The sequence below is a fragment of the Drosophila guanche genome, unplaced genomic scaffold (genome assembly GCF_900245975.1).
Source record: "Drosophila guanche unplaced genomic scaffold, DGUA_6, whole genome shotgun sequence".
Taxonomy (NCBI): Eukaryota; Metazoa; Arthropoda; class Insecta; order Diptera; family Drosophilidae; genus Drosophila; species Drosophila guanche.
In genome coordinates, this window is record NW_022995745.1 from 6616576 (window position 1) to 6637814 (window position 21239).

The following is a 21239-nucleotide window of genomic DNA, read 5'->3' on the forward strand; positions in this document are numbered from 1 at the left end:
ACCTCTGACTCTGATCGAGAAAGGCAAAGTCGAGAGTTGAGAGTTGAGAGTTGAGAGTCGAGAGACCCTTGAGCAATTTATTGCTCAATTTATATTTGCTTAGACTGCCAATAGTTCAATAATTCATAAATGCAAGGCGCCTATCATGTGTCTCCTGGGAATTTGCATAAACGCGATTTGCATAAGGCAGCTGCCGTCTCGTCTCGTCTCGTCTTGTCAGGGGTAGGGCCGATGCCTTTGCCTCTGGCTCTGGCTCTGCCTCTGCCTCTGACTTGGCTCCTTGGCGCGGCAAAAGGTGTGAGGCCATGTAATAGAAGTTCTGCCTGCTCCGATCTGTTGTTGTTTGTTCCCGTGTTGTTTTGATATGTAAGTTGATATATGATATTTGATTCAGACATTTGGGTGTCGCAAAGGACTTCAACTTCAACTTCAATTATGGAAAATGGCAAGCACAAAAGCTAGTTACGGGCTCGGTTTTCGGTTTCCTCTGGGTGAGGTTTTTCTTGCCTTTTCCCTTTTCCCTTTCTTGTTTTCAACTTTTTTTTTGCATAGTCACAGCTGCCACGTACAAAATATGCAAAATACGAGTAGGAGTTGCAGTTGCAGTTGCAGTTGGAGTGGGTCAAGACTTTTAGTCAGGGTCGAGGCCTGTCGTCCCATATGGCAGTGCAGTCGAGGTGCAGTCTAGCATAACGCACGCTACCTGTACTCTGGGCTCTGGTTCAGACTCCCCTCTCCGCGATGCAGCAAGTTGCACGGACAATTCGTGGCTGTTGAGGGTTGAGTTTAACCTTTGCTCTGAAGTGCGTTTGTAAATTTGTTTGCCAAATCAATTCAAATCGAGAGAACGCTCGGAAAATATCCATAGAAATGGCGTTGTGTCACCCTTCGAAATATCTCAAATCTCTCCAGTGACAGACAGGCCGGGCAGGACTGTCACCCTTTTCTCTTTTCTTTTCTTTTCTTTTCTCTAAAGACATTCAGCATGTTGCCGATTTTCCCGATTTCCATCGATGCCTTATTTTTCATTAGTGCAATGCGGAAAATTGCAAATGATTCAATTCTAATCCGCTCTGAACTCTTTGGCAGCATTTAAATTTCTGCGCACTTCAACGGAGAGGACAATTCGGTGTTTTTCTTTATCTCACGGGTCGGGTCTCGTTCTGTGTTCTCCCCCCACCGCCCATCACTCAAGGGTTTAAAGGGTTCCGCGCACAGATTCTCAATGATTTTGTCACATCCCGACGCCGTGCTGTCAAGTGAGCCGCACTTAATGAAGTAGCAAAAGGATCGCAGTGTTTCCTCCTTTGGCTCCTTAGATTGCAACAAAGATCGCACACAGTATTCGCACAACACTCTCCTCTACGCCCAGGGAGTTTGCCATCTCTGCAGAGTCTGGCAATTGTTATAATAATATTTTCAATGACATGACAGTACTTCTGGTGCCTGGTGCCTGGTGCCTGGTGCTGGTCGTGGCCCATAGATTTGCATTAATGATATGCGGCCCGATGATGATGTGCAACATTTGTTAGAGTGCTATCCTTCCCAGGGCAAAGGGTTGCCCTCGCATGTCCCCGTTCCGTTCTCTGGGTGACTGCATCTTGATGGGTTTTTTTTCTTTCTATATCTTATTTTTTGTGTTGTTTAGTTGCAGTGCTCGCCGAGGTGTTGGGTTGCCTCGCCCATGGAATATTGGCAATTATGCCAGTCGGCTTGGAGTCGGTAAGATGATGCATGATCATATTATGCAGAGCGTATGCAGATCCAGCCATCGAGATCGAGATCGAGATCGAGTCTAATCCAGATCTAAGAGCCCAGAAGATTGATTATGTCGACGGGGCCTGTGACTAGACTATGCTATGCGCATCCTCGTCCTCATCCGCATCGATGCTCCTTTCTGTGACCTTCTTTGAGGTTTCCGTTTGATGGATTGATTATTTCTATGGGTCTTTGATTGTGTTCAGAGGTTCGTCCTGGAATACCTAATTGTTTATATTAAAATGGATGCTGCTGCAGAATATGCTAAATATCCTTGGCCTCTGATCTCGTTGGGTGTGTTATGCGCAGACATTTGCTACATTTGATGGATTGCTGTCCCACCTTGGAAGAGACACATTAAATTTAAAGTTTGATTTTTTCTCTACTTTGCTTCTTGCTGATCTGAACGCATTTTAAGGACTTTGCGTGACCTTTGCACCTGCTGTTGATCGAGTTTGCTCGAGTTGATGTGTAGCGCTCTGGCTGCAAATAATATGTTGTCTGAGGTATAATTGGACCGAAAAAAAGCAGCCGCAGCAGCAGCAGCAACCCGCAGGACAATGCCCTGGACAACAGGTGAGTTTTCGGGCGCTAGCGAGGGATACGGCTTGTTAGAGCCTCGCCAGAAGTTTTTTTGTTGCGTTTTGGCCAGCTAGCGTCTACGCCTCAAATGTTTAGCGCCTTCTACTGGGAGTCCTTTCTCTCTCTCTCTCTCTCTCTCTCTCTGTGTGTGTCTAATGGATATTAGAGTTAGCAGCCGATCATCGAGTGCCTGTTGGGAGGAGTACCCGCAGAACGTATGAATGTATCCATTTGGCAGCAGCATAACTGTTAAATGTCCTTTGTCCTGCCATTTCTGCGTACATGCTTGTGTTTTTTTTTTTGCACATGTTGACACGTTCGCAGGAGACAGCGACTTCCTGACAGGACATGCAGGAACAAGCGAAATGCCTGCCGCCGGCCGCCCGCCCTCACGTGCCGCCACACTCCCCAGCCGCCCGGGCACAGCCAGTCGGTCCATTGTTTGGGCTGTTTTCGCAACTGTTTCGATCGATTTGCCGCGCGATAAGCCCTGGCAGCGTCAGACCTGGGATCGGGGCACGCGCTGCAAGGCCAGCGGCGGACACACACTGCACACTGCGCACACTGGAAGCGGGCAACAAAGTGCGGGTCGAAAGGTGCGTCGAGCGTTGTCAATCGACGTTGCCGGTAGCCGATCGAGTGGCTGCAGTCACTATAACCCAATGGCGAGTCGTTGTCGACTTTTGTCACTGTCCAAAATTAAGCGGGTGCCCCTCAGCAGAGTGTATGTCTGGCTCTGTGTATGTGTGTGTGTGTGTGTGTGTGCTGCTATTAAATTTTCGCCACTCGAGAAACGTTTAAATCGCAATTAGAGTTTTGAAGTGTGCCCGCTTTAATGGGCGATTTTTCACAATTTTCCCCATTTCCCATCGAACAAAAGTGTGATGTGCCCTCAAATGGGTTTCGAATTGAGAGTAGGATCCGCCCGATCCTCCGATTTCTGGCACTCTATTAACTTGTTCACAATTGCAAAATGACACTTATGCAGGGCATGGCAGAGGGGGGCCAAGCAGCCAACAATTCAATTAAATAGAAGAAACACACACTGGAAGAAGGAACAAAAGATAAGCCAAAAGCTATTTATAGAACTCACATGTGTACGCAGGCAGCTCTGAAAGCATGCCGAAGCTTCCTAAGCGAATGCCGAATGGCGTGGGAGGAGGAGACAAAAATGAACACCGCAAGCAATGCTGCAGATGGACTTAAAATGCATGCGAAAGAGGGTGAAAAACGCACACGAGGAAAGCACAGGAGAAAGAGAACAATGCTGAAGTGGATGAACAAAATAAAAGAGAACAAACAGAAGACAGCAGAAACGACACCAAACTGCAGTTTCAAGCACAAATTATGTTCGAGAATGCAAATAAAACAGTGGAATGCATGCCGATTCCTACTTATTTTTGGACTTAAGCGTATGTTCAGAACAAAAGGAACTAGGTACCACATGTGTGTTAACTAAATTTCATACACTTATGAATAAATGCAAGTAGCATGTGAATGATTTTGGTAACCACATTTCGTCTGGTACTTTTCCTATCTACAATGGACAATCGGTTATGGCGCTGTAACTTTTCTAACTCTCGGGTAACTCATTACGCTGCAACCATCCAGAACAGGATAAGGCAAAACATAGAGGAAACACATAGAGGAAAAGGTACAACAATTCTTTGGACATTGCGTAAGTATCCGTTTCACTTTCAATCAAAACGAAATTAAAGAAATGCATGTTAAATGACACGGGAAGTCCACAACGGGAATGGGAACGGGCAATGTCAATGGGAACTGGAATGGGAGTGGAAATGGGAAAGCAAAGAAAAGCAAAGGCCATCATTAGCCGGACGCGCCAGAAACCCAGAACCAGATAATAATAATAATGGACAACAACCCATAAAAAAGTAGTGAAATGAAATAATAATAAAAAACACAGCAACAACAATGAAAACTACAACTACAACTACAACGACGACGACGACAACACATGACGGGTAGGACGAGGATGTTAACCTCACGGCGATTTGTTCCTGGTCAGCGAAATTCCTGAAGAAAGTTCATATAGATAAGGACAAGGGTATGACAGGACCTGTGCGCTGCTTTTTGTTTTGTGCCGTGATTTCGGGTGGGCTGCTTGACCGCTGGACTGCCCAGAAACCCATTCGACCTCCGAAGAAAGTTCCGCTTCGACCCTGTCGATCCAGCCCATTCATATCACATAATAAAGTCTTTTACTTTGTCTTTCCTGTCATATCACACAAAGAGATGGACATGTGTCGGGTCGGTCGATCGGTCGGCCTTGCTGGTCAGCAGACAGTCGAGTAGATCGACGCTGAACTCGTCCGAGCATGCATTTTCTTATAGCAAGTTGTAGATGCTACGACGAGGAGCACTATTTCGCTGTACTTGCGGACCAATGAAAGTTTCACGCTCTACTGAGCATTGCCATGGGAATGTATGTCTGGTTTTTGGGGTCTGTGAAAAGTGTTAACGGCTTGGCTTAACCCATTTCTAGTCGAACTCCAGAGACGAGGCGGTAAAATGGTGAGAATATGCATAGTTCAGGGGTTGGACAAAATGTTATGACAGCTCATTTAACGCCCTAGAGTCTAAAGTGGCATTGACCAACTCGATGCAACGACAATCCTTCAGCCATAGACAACTGGAACAACTTATTATCATAATTAAGGCTTCACTTTACCCTGTAGGAAGCTTCTATTGTTCTCTGCGGGTGATCAATAGATCTTTAAGGGCTTCTCCAGTACTTCTTTTGGTTGATAATCCTAAACGTTGGAATCTTGCAACCAATTCGTAGGACATCTTTCAGACTTTCTGTGAGTAATGAGGCGATGCTGCTCCTAAAGATTATTCTAGTGGAAAGTTAGTAAGTTGAGGATAAACAAACTGGAACTTGCCTTTATTTTTACAACAAAACTTACATTTTCAAACAATGTTTGTGTCTGTTATGGGAAGAAACCATGTGGGTACCATCTTCCTTTCTTTTCCTGATTGCCTCTCTCATGGTTTTGCCTCGTTTCCAGGTAATCATTATCTACGTAAGACAGCCACCCTGTATAATATATTTCCCTTAACCCGGTTGTCTTCATGCGCATTTCGACCACAAAATGTTTAGTGACAAATGCGGCCCATCCCTTGCCCTTATTATAGCCAGAAATTCCCGAACCGAACCGAACCGAACTGAACCATTCCTTGGACCCAAATGATGACTATGGCTATTGCCAGAGTCGTGATCGTGCTCGTAGGCCCAGATGGGCCATGTCTCGCTATCAGAGCATTAAAACGCTCATTAAACCAGGAGCTGTGGCAGTGAGAAACACTTGGTGGGACGGGGGAGCGGGACTGTTACTCTTCCGTGTACTTTCCGCAGAACTCTTGCGCCACGCTCCGTTGACCCCCTCTCGAGTCAAGTTCGAGTGAGGTGTTTTGCATAAAGTGCTGGCTCCTTTTGTGGTTTTCTTTATCCAAATTATGGCACCCCAGACCCCAGACCATGTGGGAACTTTTCTTCCTTTTTCCTCCGTCATTCATTCCGTCATTGGGTTCATCAGAAAACGTTTCATTTTGCATAAAAAATGATTTATTCCTTCTTATAATCTTTATACGACAAAAAAAAGTTGCTTACGGCTATGAAAAAAAAGTGATAAAAAATATATGGAATGTCCCAGAAGAAGATCCTCAGCTGGCCTCCGACATGGAGAAGCTGAGGCGCCTCTTGGTGGCGTCCCTGATCTGCGCCTGCGCCTGCAGCCACATGGCATCCAGCTGGCATGAGGCCTCAAGCTCCTCGCCGCCCAATCCAAGTCCCATTGCCAGAATGGAATTGGAATGCTCCTCGTCCAGCTCGCAGTCGCTGGTGGAGTTGTGCCCGCTGTCGGGGCTGATGTGGCGGATCTTCTGGGCGGAACGAGCGGCCGCCAGCAGCTTCTGGGCGGACTGACGTACACTGGAAGAGATTCTGGTGGCGATCTTCCGTTTGCGTCGCACCACGCGCTGCCTCCGCAGCTGCAGGGATCGCCGCTTTCCCTGGGATTGACTCTCGGCTGGGGCTGGGGCTGTGGCTGTGGCTGGCAGTTCCGGTGGAGGCTGGGGGGAGCGCACCTCCCGCTCCTCGTAGCCACTCGCGTGCGGTGACTTCCAGTACTCGCAGAGGTCGCTGGCTGGGTCGAAGGCAGGTCGGTAGGTGGGCGAGTGGGTGGCGGTGTCAGCGGAGGTTGTGCTGCTGAGGGGGTGGTGTCTGTGGCGATGACGCAGACGTTGACGTTGCTGCCGTGGGGCGGGCGCCTTGCGGGTGCTCTCCAGAATGGCATCGATCATCCGCTCCAGCGTCACGTCTCCCATCTGGCTGGAGCTGAGCGTTGTCTGGCCGCTCTTCGTGGCAGGAGCTTGTGGCACGGGCAGGGGCTGGGGCAGGGGCTTTAGCTCCAGGTAGCGCGGCTTCTCGAAGTAGCTGTCGGGAATGCCCATGCCGCGGAGTGCGAGCAGGGGACCCGGGATGATGGCCGCANTCCTCCTGGAAGGAGAAGCTCAGCCGCCGCTTGGTTCCTGCCTCCAAGCCCAGTCCCAGGCCTCCACAGGCGCCCAGCGATGACAGCGAGTCCGCCTCCTCCTCAAAGTCACAGTCGCTGGTGGAGTTGTGCCCGCTGTCGGGGCTGATGTGGCGGATCTTCTGGGCGGAACGAGCGGCCGCCAGCAGCTTCTGGGCGGACTGACGTACACTGGAAGAGATTCTGGTGGCGATCTTCCGTTTGCGTCGCACCACGCGCTGCCTCCGCAGCTGCAGGGATCGCCTCTTTCCCTGGGATTGACTCTCGGCTGGGGCTGGGGCTGTGGCTGTGGCTGGCAGTTCCGGTGGAGGCTGGGGGGAGCGCACCTCCCGCTCCTCGTAGCCACTCGCGTGCGGTGACTTCCAGTACTCGCAGAGGTCGCTGGCTGGGTCGAAGGCAGGTCGGTAGGTGGGCGAGTGGGTGGCGGTGTCAGCGGAGGTTGTGCTGCTGAGGGGGTGGTGTCTGTGGCGATGACGCAGACGTTGACGTTGCTGCCGTGGGGCGGGCGCCTTGCGGGTGCTCTCCAGAATGGCATCGATCATCCGCTCCAGCGTCACGTCTCCCATCTGGCTGGAGCTGAGCGTTGTCTGGCCGCTCTTCGTGGCAGGAGCTTGTGGCACGGGCAGGGGCTGGGGCAGGGGCTTTAGCTCCAGGTAGCGCGGCTTCTCGAAGTAGCTGTCGGGAATGCCCATGCCGCGGAGTGCGAGCAGGGGACCCGGGATGATGGCCGCACTCGGGGAGTACTCCGCCTCGAAGGTCGGCAGTGTGGAGGCGTAGGCGGTGGGAGCTGCTTCTGCTGCAGTGTGTGGGCGGGGTGTGGGAGTACTCAGCGGCGAGGACATAATGTTACTGAGGTCCTTGAGCAGCGGTGTCCGTGGTTGCATGGACAGGGAGCTGGCGGGCAGTGGCGTCGAGGTCAGCTGGTTCTCCTTCCCCTGTCCGTGGGCGAGCGCCAGGCAGAGGGACTTTCGCTTGAGCTTTCCCCGCAGCGCATGGAACTCGCTGTAGCTGCTTGCCTCCACCGCTCCAGCAGTTCCAGTTCCAGGTACCGTTCCCCTGCCCATTGGCGTGGCTGTGGTCTCCTCCATGTACGAGGGACGTGGCTGGTTGACGGCCCACTTCAGCATCTTGTTCTGGTCTCTGGCCGGCGGCTGCTCTCCTTGGTGTGGGTGAGGTTGTGGGTGCTGCAAGTGCGGGAGAGCAGGAGGGAGAAAATAAGTTTGGTTTAGTTTCGAGTTGTATCTGTGTCTGTGTGTGTTGCTATGTGTATCTTCTGGTTCTGTTTTTTCTGTCTGGATGCCAGAGCTGGTTGGCTTTTGACGCAAAAAGTTGCCGGGTGAGTTTTTCGGGAATTTTGGCGCGCTTTCTGGTGGCCTCTTCGATTCCCAAATCAGCGAAGCGGCAAATATGAAATCAAAATGAAAAGAATTCCAGGCAATCAGCCTCCCCCCGGGCAGTCGCCGTCGTACCCTTTTATGCATTCGGACACGAACTGGACACGAACTTCCAGTTGAATATTAATCGAATATCCCTAATTAAAAGTCCATGCCTCGTTGGACTCGTGGAAAGACTTTTGCGCGAAATGCCTCTTGAATTCACTTTAATTTACCTTTTCACAGTTTATTCTCCACTTAAAAAAAAGCACAAATTGCACAGATTTAATGGGTGTATGTTCTATATATTTGCAGATGGTTATTCCAGTTCCTTCGGACGCGGCGCGAGTGAGTCTACGAGTGCTGCGCATGCGTGTGTGCTCGACGCGAACTTCGTTTTGAGAGTGGCCCCTGTTCGGGTGCGTCCACCACTTAACTACCGGCGCTCAGCAGAGATGAGAGTGCTGCAGAGAACGCACGGAGAGAGAGAGCGAAAGAATGTGAGTGTGAAGTCGGAGAGCGCAGCGAACGTGTTGCATTTTCTCAGAGGGGCTGAGAGAGAGCGCCAGGGAGATGCACTGCAACAGTCTCAAGCGCTCTTTCAATATGGAAAGTGGGTGGAATGTCGCCTTGAACGGCAATGGCACGTAAGTTATGGAATGCAATGCCTAGTTCCTTTGCGTACTACCCTTTGTACCCTTTTGCTTGAAAGCATTGCCAGTTGGTAACTGCAAGAATCGATTTGTATATCAAAAATAGTTATGCTAGACAATGTTCAAAGTGTTAAATAAAATGTAAATTAGAATAAGATGAAATTTAATGGTAAGTAGATATCGGTCAAACATAATTGTTGTTTATTTTCACCAACATGTGGCTTAATGGGGTTTTTTATGACTTTTTCGGAACGTCTAATTTAAATCAAATTTGTATAAGCTGTATAGGAACATATTAAACCTTATCCTTTTGGCTCTATCATCACCACATAAATTACAGTTATGTTAGGCTATGATAACTCGGAGCATTTCTTAGAGCTTTCATTGGAATCTCCTAAAATGAACTGCTAGAACCTTCTCTCTCTCTTACCAATTCTACATGGATAATAATCTACTTATGTGTTCCAACAGCTGTGCGAAACGTTCGTTGATCATTTGATTGAAAGTGAGAGTGAAGGAGATGGCATGCCATAACGGTGCTCCTCGGTCGAGGGGCCAGCTGTTCACTTCGCTGCTCTGCTCGGCGCTGCTTACGCCACAAAACATAATTTTCAATTACCTTTCTCTCAGCGTGTGGCTCCTTTCACCTTTCCTCCCTCTCCCTCTCCAACACCATCTCCTTCCTCTGTCTGTTGGTCTCTGTTCTCCCATTTTCGCCAAGAAAAGGACAACTCCTGGCAGCTACAGTGGGAACCGGGGGATTGTACAATTTGGCCCATTGTTTATGGGACAAGCAGAGGAGTCGGCGTCAGCGTCAGCGTCGTTGCAGGAAAATGTTGTGGAAAATTGTGCAATTGTTTTGCAATTTATTGGTTGGAAAGGAGAGTCGCTTCCACAGCCTCTTTCACTGTTCCCCACCCTTCCATTATTTCCACTCTCTCTTGCTGGCCGGCCATCTCCTTCCGCTTTGTTCTTGCGTCTCCGTTCGCCTTCCTGTCCTGTCTTTCCATTTTCTTCCGCTTTCTTTGCCTATCTCCTTTCTCCTTTAAGCGCATATTTATGATACTTTCTGGATACCCTCTGAATGGGGTAAGAGGATGGTGGCCATGGGCTTGCAAGGCAAAAGGAAAACAACAAAAATAAAATCTAAGAATAAAGAAATTCACATTTAAAGAGAAAACTATTTCAATTTTTGTACTAGATCGATTTTCAAGGGTATCCAAAGATTCGACTACCGACACTCATCCGGACTCCTGTCCATTGAGCAGAGAATCTCAACAGAAGCTGCAGTGAGACAAGCAGAAAGCGAGAGAGAGACACCAGAGGAGAGTAGAAAACCAGAGACAGCTGTGTCTCTCGAGATCCGTCAATTATGCCCGCTTTGAGAATCCCTCTATAATATATTTTTCTTTGTTTTGACTAATTTATTTGGCACTTTGGGCGAAGTGGCATTCTACTACTTGTATTACCTTTCAATGGCAATTGGATCACTCTTCAATGTCCGGCGATTCGGATGTGAATCGGTTGGGGTCAGGTCCTTGCCATCTCAGTTCGCAGTTCCGGACCACCAAGTGGGTAATAATTTATGGCACCTGTAGGAACAATTCAAAACAATTGGAGAGTGTTCTACAAGCATTAAGAGTTTATTAGGCAATGGGACCACCCTCATTTAGTTCCCAGGAGATTAATACAGAGATATGATCAATGAAGGAGTGAATTGAATAAATGTGAATTTGAGGCACGCTTCGAATACAAATATTCCACCTAGTAAAGAGAGAAACACTAGAGGTACACATAGTATCCTCATGTTAATCGATTATTTAGAGGAAAGAAAGAATTGCCATTTCTGGAATATATTTCATGGTGAGTTGCTCTTTCGTATCCTTCCTTTCCTTTCCAAATCCATGATCTAATAACAGAAGCTGTGATAATAGTGCATGTAATGGGAATATGTTTCTCTTTCTTTAGGTAGTCCAAAATTTGCTTAATTCACTTTCAGCCGACTGTTGTTGGCCCTGAAATATGGATCAATGATGAATACTTATTCTGGGTCGTTCTCACAGCCTTAATTTAAATAATAAATCTTAAACCTTCGTTTCGCAAATTTGACATTTGAGAGGCTTTCCCGGAGCTCAATTTGCTCTTCCATTCAGAAACACCGAAAAAAAACGATTCAGCTGTCCAGAATTGTCGAGTGACCAACAATAAATCTACGGAAAAAGCGAAGAAAACGGAAATAAATCAATAATATTGCAGCAGAGTGCACTCGGGATGGCCAGCTGCATTTTTCTTTGGCTTCTGCCCTCCTTCAAAATCTTACCAATAATCCGTCTATCTGTCTTTCAGTTCCATCGAATCAAAGGCAATTTTACGCATTGGTCACTGGCCCAGGCTCAGGCTCAGACTCTGACTCAGGGAGGAGACATTTTCAGGCATTGAAGGTGAGCAGAACAAGGAAGATAAATTAGGGCAGAGCCCTGAGCCCTGAGTCCTGAGCCCCGATCCAGTCACATAGGGTAGGAGGAGGAGGTAGGAGAAGGGCAGACAGTGCGTCGCGATCCACTAATAAATTGCCCAACAATTGTGCAATTTTTCATAGACATTGGAATCCGCACGGTTCCGACCCTGACGCGCTGATGCTAAGACTTCACGCTCGGATTTGCTACCGTTTTCGATTTTTCGCTGTCCTTTTTCCAATCACTATTATTTTTTCTTACTCTTCGTATTATTTCTGTGGCTCTGCCTCTTAGAGTGGGACGTGGGACTCGCTTTCCCATTCACCCCGCCTCCCCTCCTAAAACATACACGTACATTGGAGGGACGTGCGGCGGCAAGGACATCAGATAAAGTGGAGAGTAGGTAAGGGACAGAAGAAAACTAATCTTGAATCACACGCCGCACTGATAGCGCCAGGATCGAGGATCGGGGATCGAGAATCTAGGAGCGGGGACCCACAATCCACAATCCTTGGCTGGACAGCTGTTCGGGGATTAGGACACAGCTCCTTCTGCCGCTGCTATCTGGACTCGCACGCAAAATTATTAAAACACGGCCCTGAATTATGGGCCATAATTTAGAATTTGAACGGGGCCGGGCCGGGCCGGGCCTGCGCGAAGGGGCACATATTTGTACTGCTGCCTTTCTGACATTTTCGTCTCCCGGCGTCTTATTTGATAAGGCTGGCAAAAGGGAGAGAGGTAGCGAGGGAGAAGAGAAATGAGAAGGAGAAAGCCGAGACCAGATGCAGCCACAGGATCCTGTGACTGTAGGCGCTCGCCTTTCATAATTTCTTTTTTGGCTTTGATTGATTTGGGTAGCCAGTTGTCCGATGCACGATCCGATGTGAAGAGCTGGGATTTATTGAACCAAGATGTGTGTGCCATTCAAAAGCCTTAGGCGAAGATATGAAATCAATCGATGAAATCGAAACTTAAGGAATGTGAATCTTAGGAAGAGAAACGAAGAAAATGTCATTTGGGATTTGGAAATATCGAACCTCACGGTTAATGTAGGAAAACAATTAGTACCATTCATTTGAATATTTTGATCTATTGTATTTGTAATTTTCAGATTAAGCTCAGAGCTCAAAACTCAACAGAGATGATTTCATATATGATATCTTAAAAACCCGAAGGAGATTATTGGGTAATTCGTTCTCCCTTGCAGCCAAGTAAGGCGACAATCTAAGGCGACAATCCATCCATCCACAGACATTAGAGCCAATTTTCCCAAAATACTGTCATCTAATGATTCGCTCAGAAAGCGATCAATATTCGGAAAATGTATATCCATTACAACAAATGAAAATCCCCTGAGAGCCATTAATATGCTGATGGCCCATTTGTCAGGGCATATTCGATTGAAATCCGAACTTAAATTTCAATATTCAAAACGGTGCACCGCCGTGGAAAGGGTTTCCCAGTTGAGTCCAAAGGAATGCGTGCATGCGCAAGAGAGTGCACAGGAATGCAGAAGAATCTCACATAACCAAATGCAGCAGCAGCAGCAGCAGAGAGAGAGCCAAAGGTGGTGGCTGCGAGAGAGAGAGAGCGACCTAGCGAGAGCCGAAGCAGGGAGAGCCGCTTCCGCAGCCGCTGCCGAAGCCACTGGAGAGGTGACCACGCAATGTGGCGTGCAGAGGGAGAATCAGTCACATTTGCACCATCGCCCCCGTCAGGACGTACCCGGTACCCGTCACCGTCTTCGAACGCGATCTGCACAAAATTCTAGGCTCTTTGCTGTTGTTGGCTGTTGTTCTTTTTTTTTTTTTGTTAATTTGCAACCGCAAACTGAAAGCGAAAGTTATACAACTTTTTTTTTGACTGTGTGAAAACCAAAGGAAAATTTCGACATTTTTGGATATCAAATAGGAATTACCAGAAGAACCAGAAAAAAGGTAAAGATAAAGTGAAGTGAAAGAGAAATGGAGTGGAAGTACGAGTGCTCGTACTCGTGCTCAAAATCGTACTCGTACTTGTATTCGTTCTCCCATTACCGGAAGAACATTAAAAATGCATTAAAGCAGGCGAGTGGTGGGCCTTTACCTCTGCCACTGCCTCGGCCACTGTGAGAAAATTAATTAAAAACACCCCATAAAAATTGCATAAAATTTCATAAATTCGCGCGCGTGCGATTGCGATTTGGGGTACGGAATCGGGTTTAATTTTTTTGTATGTTGTATGTTGTTTTTTTTTTGCTATTTGTGGGTTACCCGGGCCAAGTGCCCGAGTGGCCGATAAGTGCTCTTCAGACCAAAACGAGAGAGCGGCTGCAAAAAGCGCAAAATGCTAGCACGCATCGAAGTCGAAGCCTCCTCTTTCCTTTTCATTCTCTCTGCTCTGTTCTGCTCTGCTCTACACTCTCTTCTCTTCATTCCACCGCGCGCGATCTCCGCATCTCCGAGCAGGGTCTTGAGTGGCCCGAGATGGGCAGAGTGTGGCAGTGTGGCAGTGTGGCAGTACCACCATTTTGGCCGCTCCTACCACCCAAAACACGAGTCGCAGTCGCTGTCGCAGCTGGAAGTAGCTGTTGCTGTAGCCCTAGCTATTCCATAGCCATGAAGTGAACTGAACCCGATGCCAGAGTACAGAGCACAGAGCCCAGAACCTAGTCAAAAGCTTTTGCGCGCTTTTCCATTGTTTGCAAGGTCCTCATTGTTCACAGGGGCAGGATTCAGGGGCGCAGCCGGCGGCGATGTTGTGCGAAATCCTTGCAGAAACCTTGCCGAAACCCCACCGAAACCCGTTCCCTGCGGACACGTTAGTCGGGTTTGCCCGTGTCACATGTCTCATTCGGCGGGTTTCGCACACTCTGCCCTAAACACATATAAAGGAACCACAGCAGACAATTGCTAACTAGCCCGATCTTCCTTTGCTACTTTCAGATCCACAACTAGACACACACAACCCGATCAACGACTTATATCGCCAGAGATATCGCAGCTGTCAAGATGCTCAAGTGGGCTGTGAACCAGCCCCGACCCTCGTACCTGGCCAAGGAGCTGCCAGGGGGAGCCGTCACCAATCCCAAGTCATCAGCAGCAGCGGCAACAGGAGCTATAGGAGCAGCATCTGCAGCCGGATCAGGATCAGGGGCAAGCAGCTACAGCGAGTTCCATGCGCTGCGGGGAAAGCTCAAGCGAAAGTCCCTCTGCCTGGCGCTCGCCCACGGACAGGGGAAGGAGAACCAGCTGACCTCGACGCCACTGCCCGCCAGCTCCCTGTCCATGCAACCACGGACACCGCTGCTCAAGGACCTCAGTAACATTATGTCCTCGCCGCTGAGTACTCCCACACCCCGCCCACACACTGCAGCAGAAGCAGCTCCCACCGCCTACGCCTCCACACTGCCGACCTTCGAGGCGGAGTACTCCCCGAGTGCGGCCATCATCCCGGGTCCCCTGCTCGCACTCCGCGGCATGGGCATTCCCGACAGCTACTTCGAGAAGCCGCGCTACCTGGAGCTAAAGCCCCTGCCCCAGCCCCTGCCCGTGCCACAAGCTCCTGCCACGAAGAGCGGCCAGACAACGCTCAGCTCCAGCCAGATGGGAGACGTGACGCTGGAGCGGATGATCGATGCCATTCTGGAGAGCACCCGCAAGGCGCCCGCCCCACGGCAGCAACGTCAACGTCTGCGTCATCGCCACAGACACCACCCCCTCAGCAGCACAACCTCCGCTGACACCGCCACCCACTCGCCCACCTACCGACCTGCCTTCGACCCAGCCAGCGACCTCTGCGAGTACTGGAAGTCACCGCACGCGAGTGGCTACGAGGAGCGGGAGGTGCGCTCCCCCCAGCCTCCACCGGAACTGCCAGCCACAGCCACAGCCCCAGCCCCAGCCGAGAGTCAATCCCAGGGAAAGAGGCGATCCCTGCAGCTGCGGAGGCAGCGCGTGGTGCGACGCAAACGGAAGATCGCCACCAGAATCTCTTCCAGTGTACGTCAGTCCGCCCAGAAGCTGCTGGCGGCCGCTCGTTCCGCCCAGAAGATCCGCCACATCAGCCCCGACAGCGGGCACAACTCCACCAGCGACTGCGAGCTGGACGAGGAGCATTCCAATTCCATTCTGGCAATGGGACTTGGATTGGGCGGCGAGGANGCTACTTCGAGAAGCCGCGCTACCTGGAGCTAAAGCCCCTGCCCCAGCCCCTGCCCGTGCCACAAGCTCCTGCCACGAAGAGCGGCCAGACAACGCTCAGCTCCAGCCAGATGGGAGACGTGACGCTGGAGCGGATGATCGATGCCATTCTGGAGAGCACCCGCAAGGCGCCCGCCCCACGGCAGCAACGTCAACGTCTGCGTCATCGCCACAGACACCACCCCCTCAGCAGCACAACCTCCGCTGACACCGCCACCCACTCGCCCACCTACCGACCTGCCTTCGACCCAGCCAGCGACCTCTGCGAGTACTGGAAGTCACCGCACGCGAGTGGCTACGAGGAGCGGGAGGTGCGCTCCCCCCAGCCTCCACCGGAACTGCCAGCCACAGCCACAGCCCCAGCCCCAGCCGAGAGTCAATCCCAGGGAAAGAGGCGATCCCTGCAGCTGCGGAGGCAGCGCGTGGTGCGACGCAAACGGAAGATCGCCACCAGAATCTCTTCCAGTGTACGTCAGTCCGCCCAGAAGCTGCTGGCGGCCGCTCGTTCCGCCCAGAAGATCCGCCACATCAGCCCCGACAGCGGGCACAACTCCACCAGCGACTGTGACTTTGAGGAGGAGGCGGACTCGCTGTCATCGCTGGGCGCCTGTGGAGGCCTGGGACTGGGCTTGGAGGCAGGAACCAAGCGGCGGCTGAGCTTCTCCTTCCAGGAGGATCTGTTCGTGGAGAAGTGAGAACGAGAAACATCTTTGGCTGTCGACAGATTATTTTTCCTTCCCCCACTTTTTTTCGTTACTACTTTTGTTTAAACATTTAGCAGAATGTGGCTTAAAGCGCAGACTCGCATCGGTATCCATATCCAGATATATTCCGCATATGAACGATATGCTGAGAATGATTTTATAATTGATTAAGATATTTTTTTTGAAATAAAACATTGGAGCGACAAAAATCGAAGATTAAATGGAATGATTTTTAATGCTGGGGAGAGAACACAAATGTGTCGAAGAGTCACACTGTAACAGGGGTGAAAGAAGAGGTACTCTGCCTTAAAAACATTCCGACTTTAGTCTCCCAGATAATCTCTTCAGAAATTTGTTGCATGCCCTTTTCAGTTCAAAGGATTGAAAGGAACTGCACTTCCGCAGCCACTTAGTAAACGATTTTGCCCCCATTTGAGTGCAGTTCTCACGGGAGCCAGAGTTGGCCCGTTCGTTCCGCCTTTGAGTTCGTGAGTACGTGGATCGGACATTGCCGATTAGTCGAACGCTGCTGGACGGTAAGGCACACACCATGTGGGCTGGTGCTTTGGGTGACTTGAGTGGTACGGCATATCCTGTAGGTCCTGCGACACGGCACTTATCACGCACCTGTGCACCACCAACAACTGCCAGGCAGCAGACTACAAAACGGTCTGGCATTACCATAAATTTGCATAGAATATACGCAAACAATTCGGTTTCGCTGCTGCTTTTTCGTGTTTTTTGTTTTGTTTTGTGGCTATGACGCGATTCGGGAAAGTTCCTCGTTAACCGTACGATCCAACGGGCCGTGACTAAGTTATTCAAGCTCTGGAGGAGGCATATGGAAAGTTGTGTACGTTATGATCCAGTCCTGCCAGAGTCCAGTCCAGCAGCAGGAGCAGCTGCCAAGGACTCGATGGCGTGGGCTGTTGCGCCCGAGGCTCTGTTGCGTTTTTAAATGTCTATTAAATGCCTTTAAGTAAATGGCTTTGAATGCAATGCGTTGCATTGTCTGCCGCCGTTTTGCCTCGACTCGACTCGGATCGTATCCCATCCCATCCATTGTTGCACGGCTTCTGTGCGCTCAATTGAGTCGGTCCTGTGCCTGATCCTGCGACCATGCCAGCTGCCCAAGAGGTGGAGGTGGAGAGGTGAGGATCGCTCTGTTCTGCTCTGATTTGAGACTCGTTGCTCGCCTTGCTAAATGTCACATAAGAGCCCGAAGCGAACCAAAGCGATGGAACGTTGCGTCGGCGGTAGCCCGAAACACCTTTCACAAAATTGCGCCAAAAAGGGACTGCAAGAAGTCAATGGAAGGCGGAGAATAATGGGATATGAAGAATGTGGCAGCGGGGCAAAGGAAACAAAATCGCATCGTGGCATGCGTCGCACGAGGGCGGTGGCAGCCCTCGGGGACAGCTGTCGTCGTCGTCGTCGTCGTCGTTTTCGTCTCCTGTGGCACGTGATACTCCACTCATTCCGCCAACGCATCGAGGATCGTCTTGAGTTGATATTTGCCATAGGAGTGGGAGTCAGTGTTTAGTGGCACGAGAAGTTGTTGGCTTCAAGTGCCTGTTGCCACATGTTGCCGCTTCAAATTGGAACAATTGTCGGCCTAATAGGGTTAAGTGCCGGAAATTGCCACGACTTAAAGTAGCTGTAAGAAAACTTGCGCGGCAATTCTGATATTTCCGAGAGCTTAAATCTACAACCATAAACCGTTTCTTATAGAAAAGAATCTGCAATCGTTGGATCTGCAAATGTTATCTGCAGATATCTAAGGAGCAAACTAAATTCCCCTGCAGCTGCCTCAAATGAAGAGCAATGGGAATGGGAATGGGAATGGGAATGGGACAAGAACTAGTCTGATAACGATCATTAGCGTAGCTGTGAGAGATAGAGTTCAAGTCTTTGCCGAAAGATGCCTTCCTTCCTTCCTTTCTTTCCTGAAAGCAACTCAATCAACGTCAGCGGCGGGCACTGGGCGGGGGAATGAATCGCAACTGTCAATAAATGGGGCAGTGGAGAGGGGACAGTAGTTCCTTAATCCCATCTGACATGAGCAATAAGTAATAAGTGGCTGAATAGTAGCCCCCGCCCCGAATAGAGAGACCAGAACCAGAGACCAAACCAGAGCAGAGCAGATCAGGGGAGGATCAGAGTAAGAGTAAGAACCGGGGGGAAAGTAGTCGCTTTTTGCCAACTAAAAACTATTTGTATTTGTCAGAAGGCTCTGATTTCACGGCAGCTCAAGGCACAAAACTCAAGGCAGCACCACGCCTGATCCTCGACGATTAATCAATGTGACGTGTCCGAGTGTGTGTCTGTGTGTGTATTCACTCTCCCTCTCTCTGGTTTTGGGACATCTTGTGTTTGGTTTTTTCGCGCCAAACGAATGTCGCTCTTGTCGCTCTTGTGTGTTGTTGCTCTCCTTCTCTACATTTCGGTGACAGCAATTTAATTTTATTTCTCATTTCTCAATTTGAATGTTGGATATCCTTGCCCCACATTGGGTCTCTCTCGCACACAGACACTCTCAGCTCTCTTTGTCCTGCGCCTTGTGAGAGGGTTGTCGCGGGGTCAGAGGAGCCGGCCGGCCAGGGGTAGACCGCAAGATCAAACAATCCAATCGATTTGCATAGCCGGTAAAAGTCGAAAAGGGTTGTGCCTGTTGGTCCTTGGTCCTTTGCTGCTGTTTCCGATCAAGATTCAGGCTACAGATTCCGTTTGAGATTCCGATTGCGTATGTAAATGTTGTTTGCACGACAAACTTTATCTCGAGACAATGCCAAGTGCAAGCTAATAGATACATTTATAGCGATTTCGGGCGGGATTAGAAAGGGTCTCTGCGCCACCCAGTCCCGGGTAATTAAACATCTTTACGGTCAGCAAAAAAAAGGGCCAAAGGTGGAGGATGCTGCCGATGCAGATTGCTTTCTCCGCTGCTGTATGTGTACACAAGGCAATGAAAAGGAGTGCGAGTGCGAGTGCGAGCACAGTGAAAGGAGTGAGAGTCGAGTTGAGCACTTAAGCCAATTTGAAGTGAACTTTTTGTTTACTTTGCTTGTTGTCTTGTGGCTTAGATGTGGTCATGCACTTTCTCTCATCGCATTTGACCCCATTCTGACCATAGATAGATCTATTTGTTTTACATTTGCATGAAGATCACATCACCAGACAGCATCTTTCGTCGCTCCGTTGCTTCTGTGGCGTTTGTTTGCTCCTCAAATTAGGTGAAGAATATTGTTGTAGAATATTATACCAAATATTTCAGAAATAAACCAAAGACAGCAGACATCTTTTGTAATCAAAATCGTTGCAGTAATTAGTCTAATATCTCAGATGCGATTGCTTAAAATGTTTCTAATGAATCTCCTCCCTTTCGTTTTCATTTATTGCTCCGCAGATAGCTCTTGTCTGGGTTGCGCTACACGCAATGTTTGCCCACAAAGATGGATCGTAAAAATGTTTAAAAAGTTTCGAAATATCTACTTGTAAGCCTAATGAATTGTTTCTCCCTTAAATGTTGCGTCGTAAAACCCCAAAAAGAAGACATACATATGATGGGTACGTAAAAGTGCAGTAAAAGTGGCTGGGAGAACAATGGCTGGGAGATTGTACATGCGCGACAAACTCTTCATGGATTTGGTACTTTTACGAGCGGGATGGAAATTTTTATGATCCATCTCACACATGAGTCGCAAGAGACTTTATCAAATTGTCATTAAAATCGAGACGAGCCTTCGGGGCGTGTGGCAATAAGAGAAAGGAAGGGAAACAATTGTGATTAGCCAGCGTTCGGTTTGGTTTGCCATCGATATCGTGTCGCATCCTAACGGAGTCATAAAATTGCACCCGCTGATGCGGGTCCCTCGTACACACACATTCACATTCACTTTCGCACTCATATTTACATTCACATTCATTCGAATTCCCATTCCCATTCGCATTGTCATTGTGCAGTCATCGGGACATGTGCGAATAGTAATATCGCTGGAATCGGAATTGGAATCGGGATCGAAAATTAGCGTATTCCGTGGTGAAATTAGCCAGAGTCTGATTATGCTGGTTGTTGGTTGTTGGTTGGGCTGCAAATGAAATATCCTAAATTATGTGGCACTCTCGCAGTCGCACTCGCACTCGCACTCGCACTCGAATCAACCTGCCTGCCACGACTATGGGGGTACCATAACATACTCGCAAGAGTCTACATTCTGTATAGAAAATGAGTGTTTTTGGGTGCCCTCATTCCATTCTTCGCTGTTTGTATTTCTGGTTTTGTGTATATTTGTTTCTGTTGCCCCGTGGCACCTGTCTTCATTAGTTTGCTCTCCTTCGGAACCCTCGATAAGCAATCAATATAGAGGGAAACGTCTGTCTACAGGTGCAAATGAAGGGCTGACTGGCTGGCTGGCTGGCTTGCTCCAATTTGTAGGCAGTCCCTGCCTTTGGCCTGTATACATAATTCCAATTGCTTTTGCATATTGATTAGGGCTAATCCTGGGCACTCTGCGTAGCTGCTGGTTCATCTATAGCTCCATTTTCATCTACAGCTGCTGGCTGGCACAAGGGAAACCAAAAGGCTTGGACTTGGAGCACATGCCAGGCAGAACCAATCGCAGTTTGAGGCAGCAAATGCAAGAGATATTAGAGGAAAATGTGCTCTAGGAAGTCATATAATATAATTCATATATTTCTACGTGATTTCCAAACCTCCAAGACTTAATTCTGATTACGTGAGAGTTTATAAATATTCTAGAAACAAATGCTGTAGAGTCCCGCGATTCCGATCAGTTCCCATCGGTCTATGGCAAGGAAGTTGTTCCATCATTTGCTCATTAGATAAGTCTCTCTCTCTCGCTCTCTCTGCCTCTTGCTCTCCTTGGCTGTCTCTCTGGTAGTTTTCTCTCAGTTCTGGTTCTCGATACCTGCCTGGAGTGCTAATCCTGGGCCTGGATTCCTTCGCTGTATCC

At 49.1% G+C, this 21239-nt stretch overlaps 2 protein-coding genes across 3 annotated transcripts; one reads left to right on the forward strand and one right to left on the reverse strand.

Moving 5' to 3' along the window:
• Window positions 1-5911: 5911 nt before the first annotated feature.
• Window positions 5912-8649, reverse strand: LOC117580768. The gene is made up of 3 exons (XM_034267462.1): window positions 8506-8649; window positions 7612-8080; window positions 5912-6839 (listed from the first exon to the last, which is right to left on the reverse strand). Exons 1-3 carry the CDS (start codon window positions 8638-8640, stop codon window positions 6028-6030), a joined length of 1416 nt encoding a protein of 471 aa, XP_034123353.1. The 5' UTR covers window positions 8641-8649; the 3' UTR covers window positions 5912-6027.
• Window positions 8650-13054: 4405 nt separating this feature from the next.
• On the forward strand, window positions 13055-16487 carry LOC117580772 (flocculation protein FLO11). 2 transcript variants are annotated; one of them, XM_034267467.1, is made up of 3 exons: window positions 13055-13318; window positions 14306-15073; window positions 15703-16487. In XM_034267467.1, the coding sequence occupies exons 2-3, from the start codon at window positions 14372-14374 to the stop codon at window positions 16255-16257; spliced, it is 1257 nt and encodes a 418-aa protein (XP_034123358.1). In that variant the 5' UTR covers window positions 13055-13318; window positions 14306-14371; the 3' UTR covers window positions 16258-16487. The 2 variants fall into 2 exon arrangements, with proteins under 2 accessions (XP_034123358.1, XP_034123357.1); XM_034267466.1 differs by having other exon boundaries at window positions 13056-13318; window positions 14306-14855; window positions 15524-16487.
• The last annotated feature ends 4752 nt before the right edge of the window (window positions 16488-21239 follow it).

What these genes read in the sequence shown, in the direction of transcription:
- LOC117580772 (XM_034267467.1), top strand. Translation starts at nt 14,372, where the DNA reads ATGCTCAAGTGGGCTGTGAACCAGCCCCGACCCTCGTACCTGGCCAAG. An exon ending in TGCGTCATCGCCACAGACAC is followed by an intron (nt 15,074 to 15,702) that starts CACCCCCTCAGC and finishes GCGCCCGCCCCA; the next exon opens with CGGCAGCAACGTCAACGTCT.
- LOC117580768 (XM_034267462.1), bottom strand. Translation starts at nt 8,640, where the DNA reads ATGCGCAGCACTCGTAGACTCACTCGCGCCGCGTCCGAAGGAACTGGA. An exon ending in GGAGAATAAACTGTGAAAAG is followed by an intron (nt 8,081 to 8,505) that starts GTAAATTAAAGT and finishes CCGCACTTGCAG; the next exon opens with CACCCACAACCTCACCCACA. An exon ending in GAGTGCGGCCATCATCCCGG is followed by an intron (nt 6,840 to 7,611) that starts GTCCCCTGCTCG and finishes CCATCATCCCGG; the next exon opens with GTCCCCTGCTCGCACTCCGC.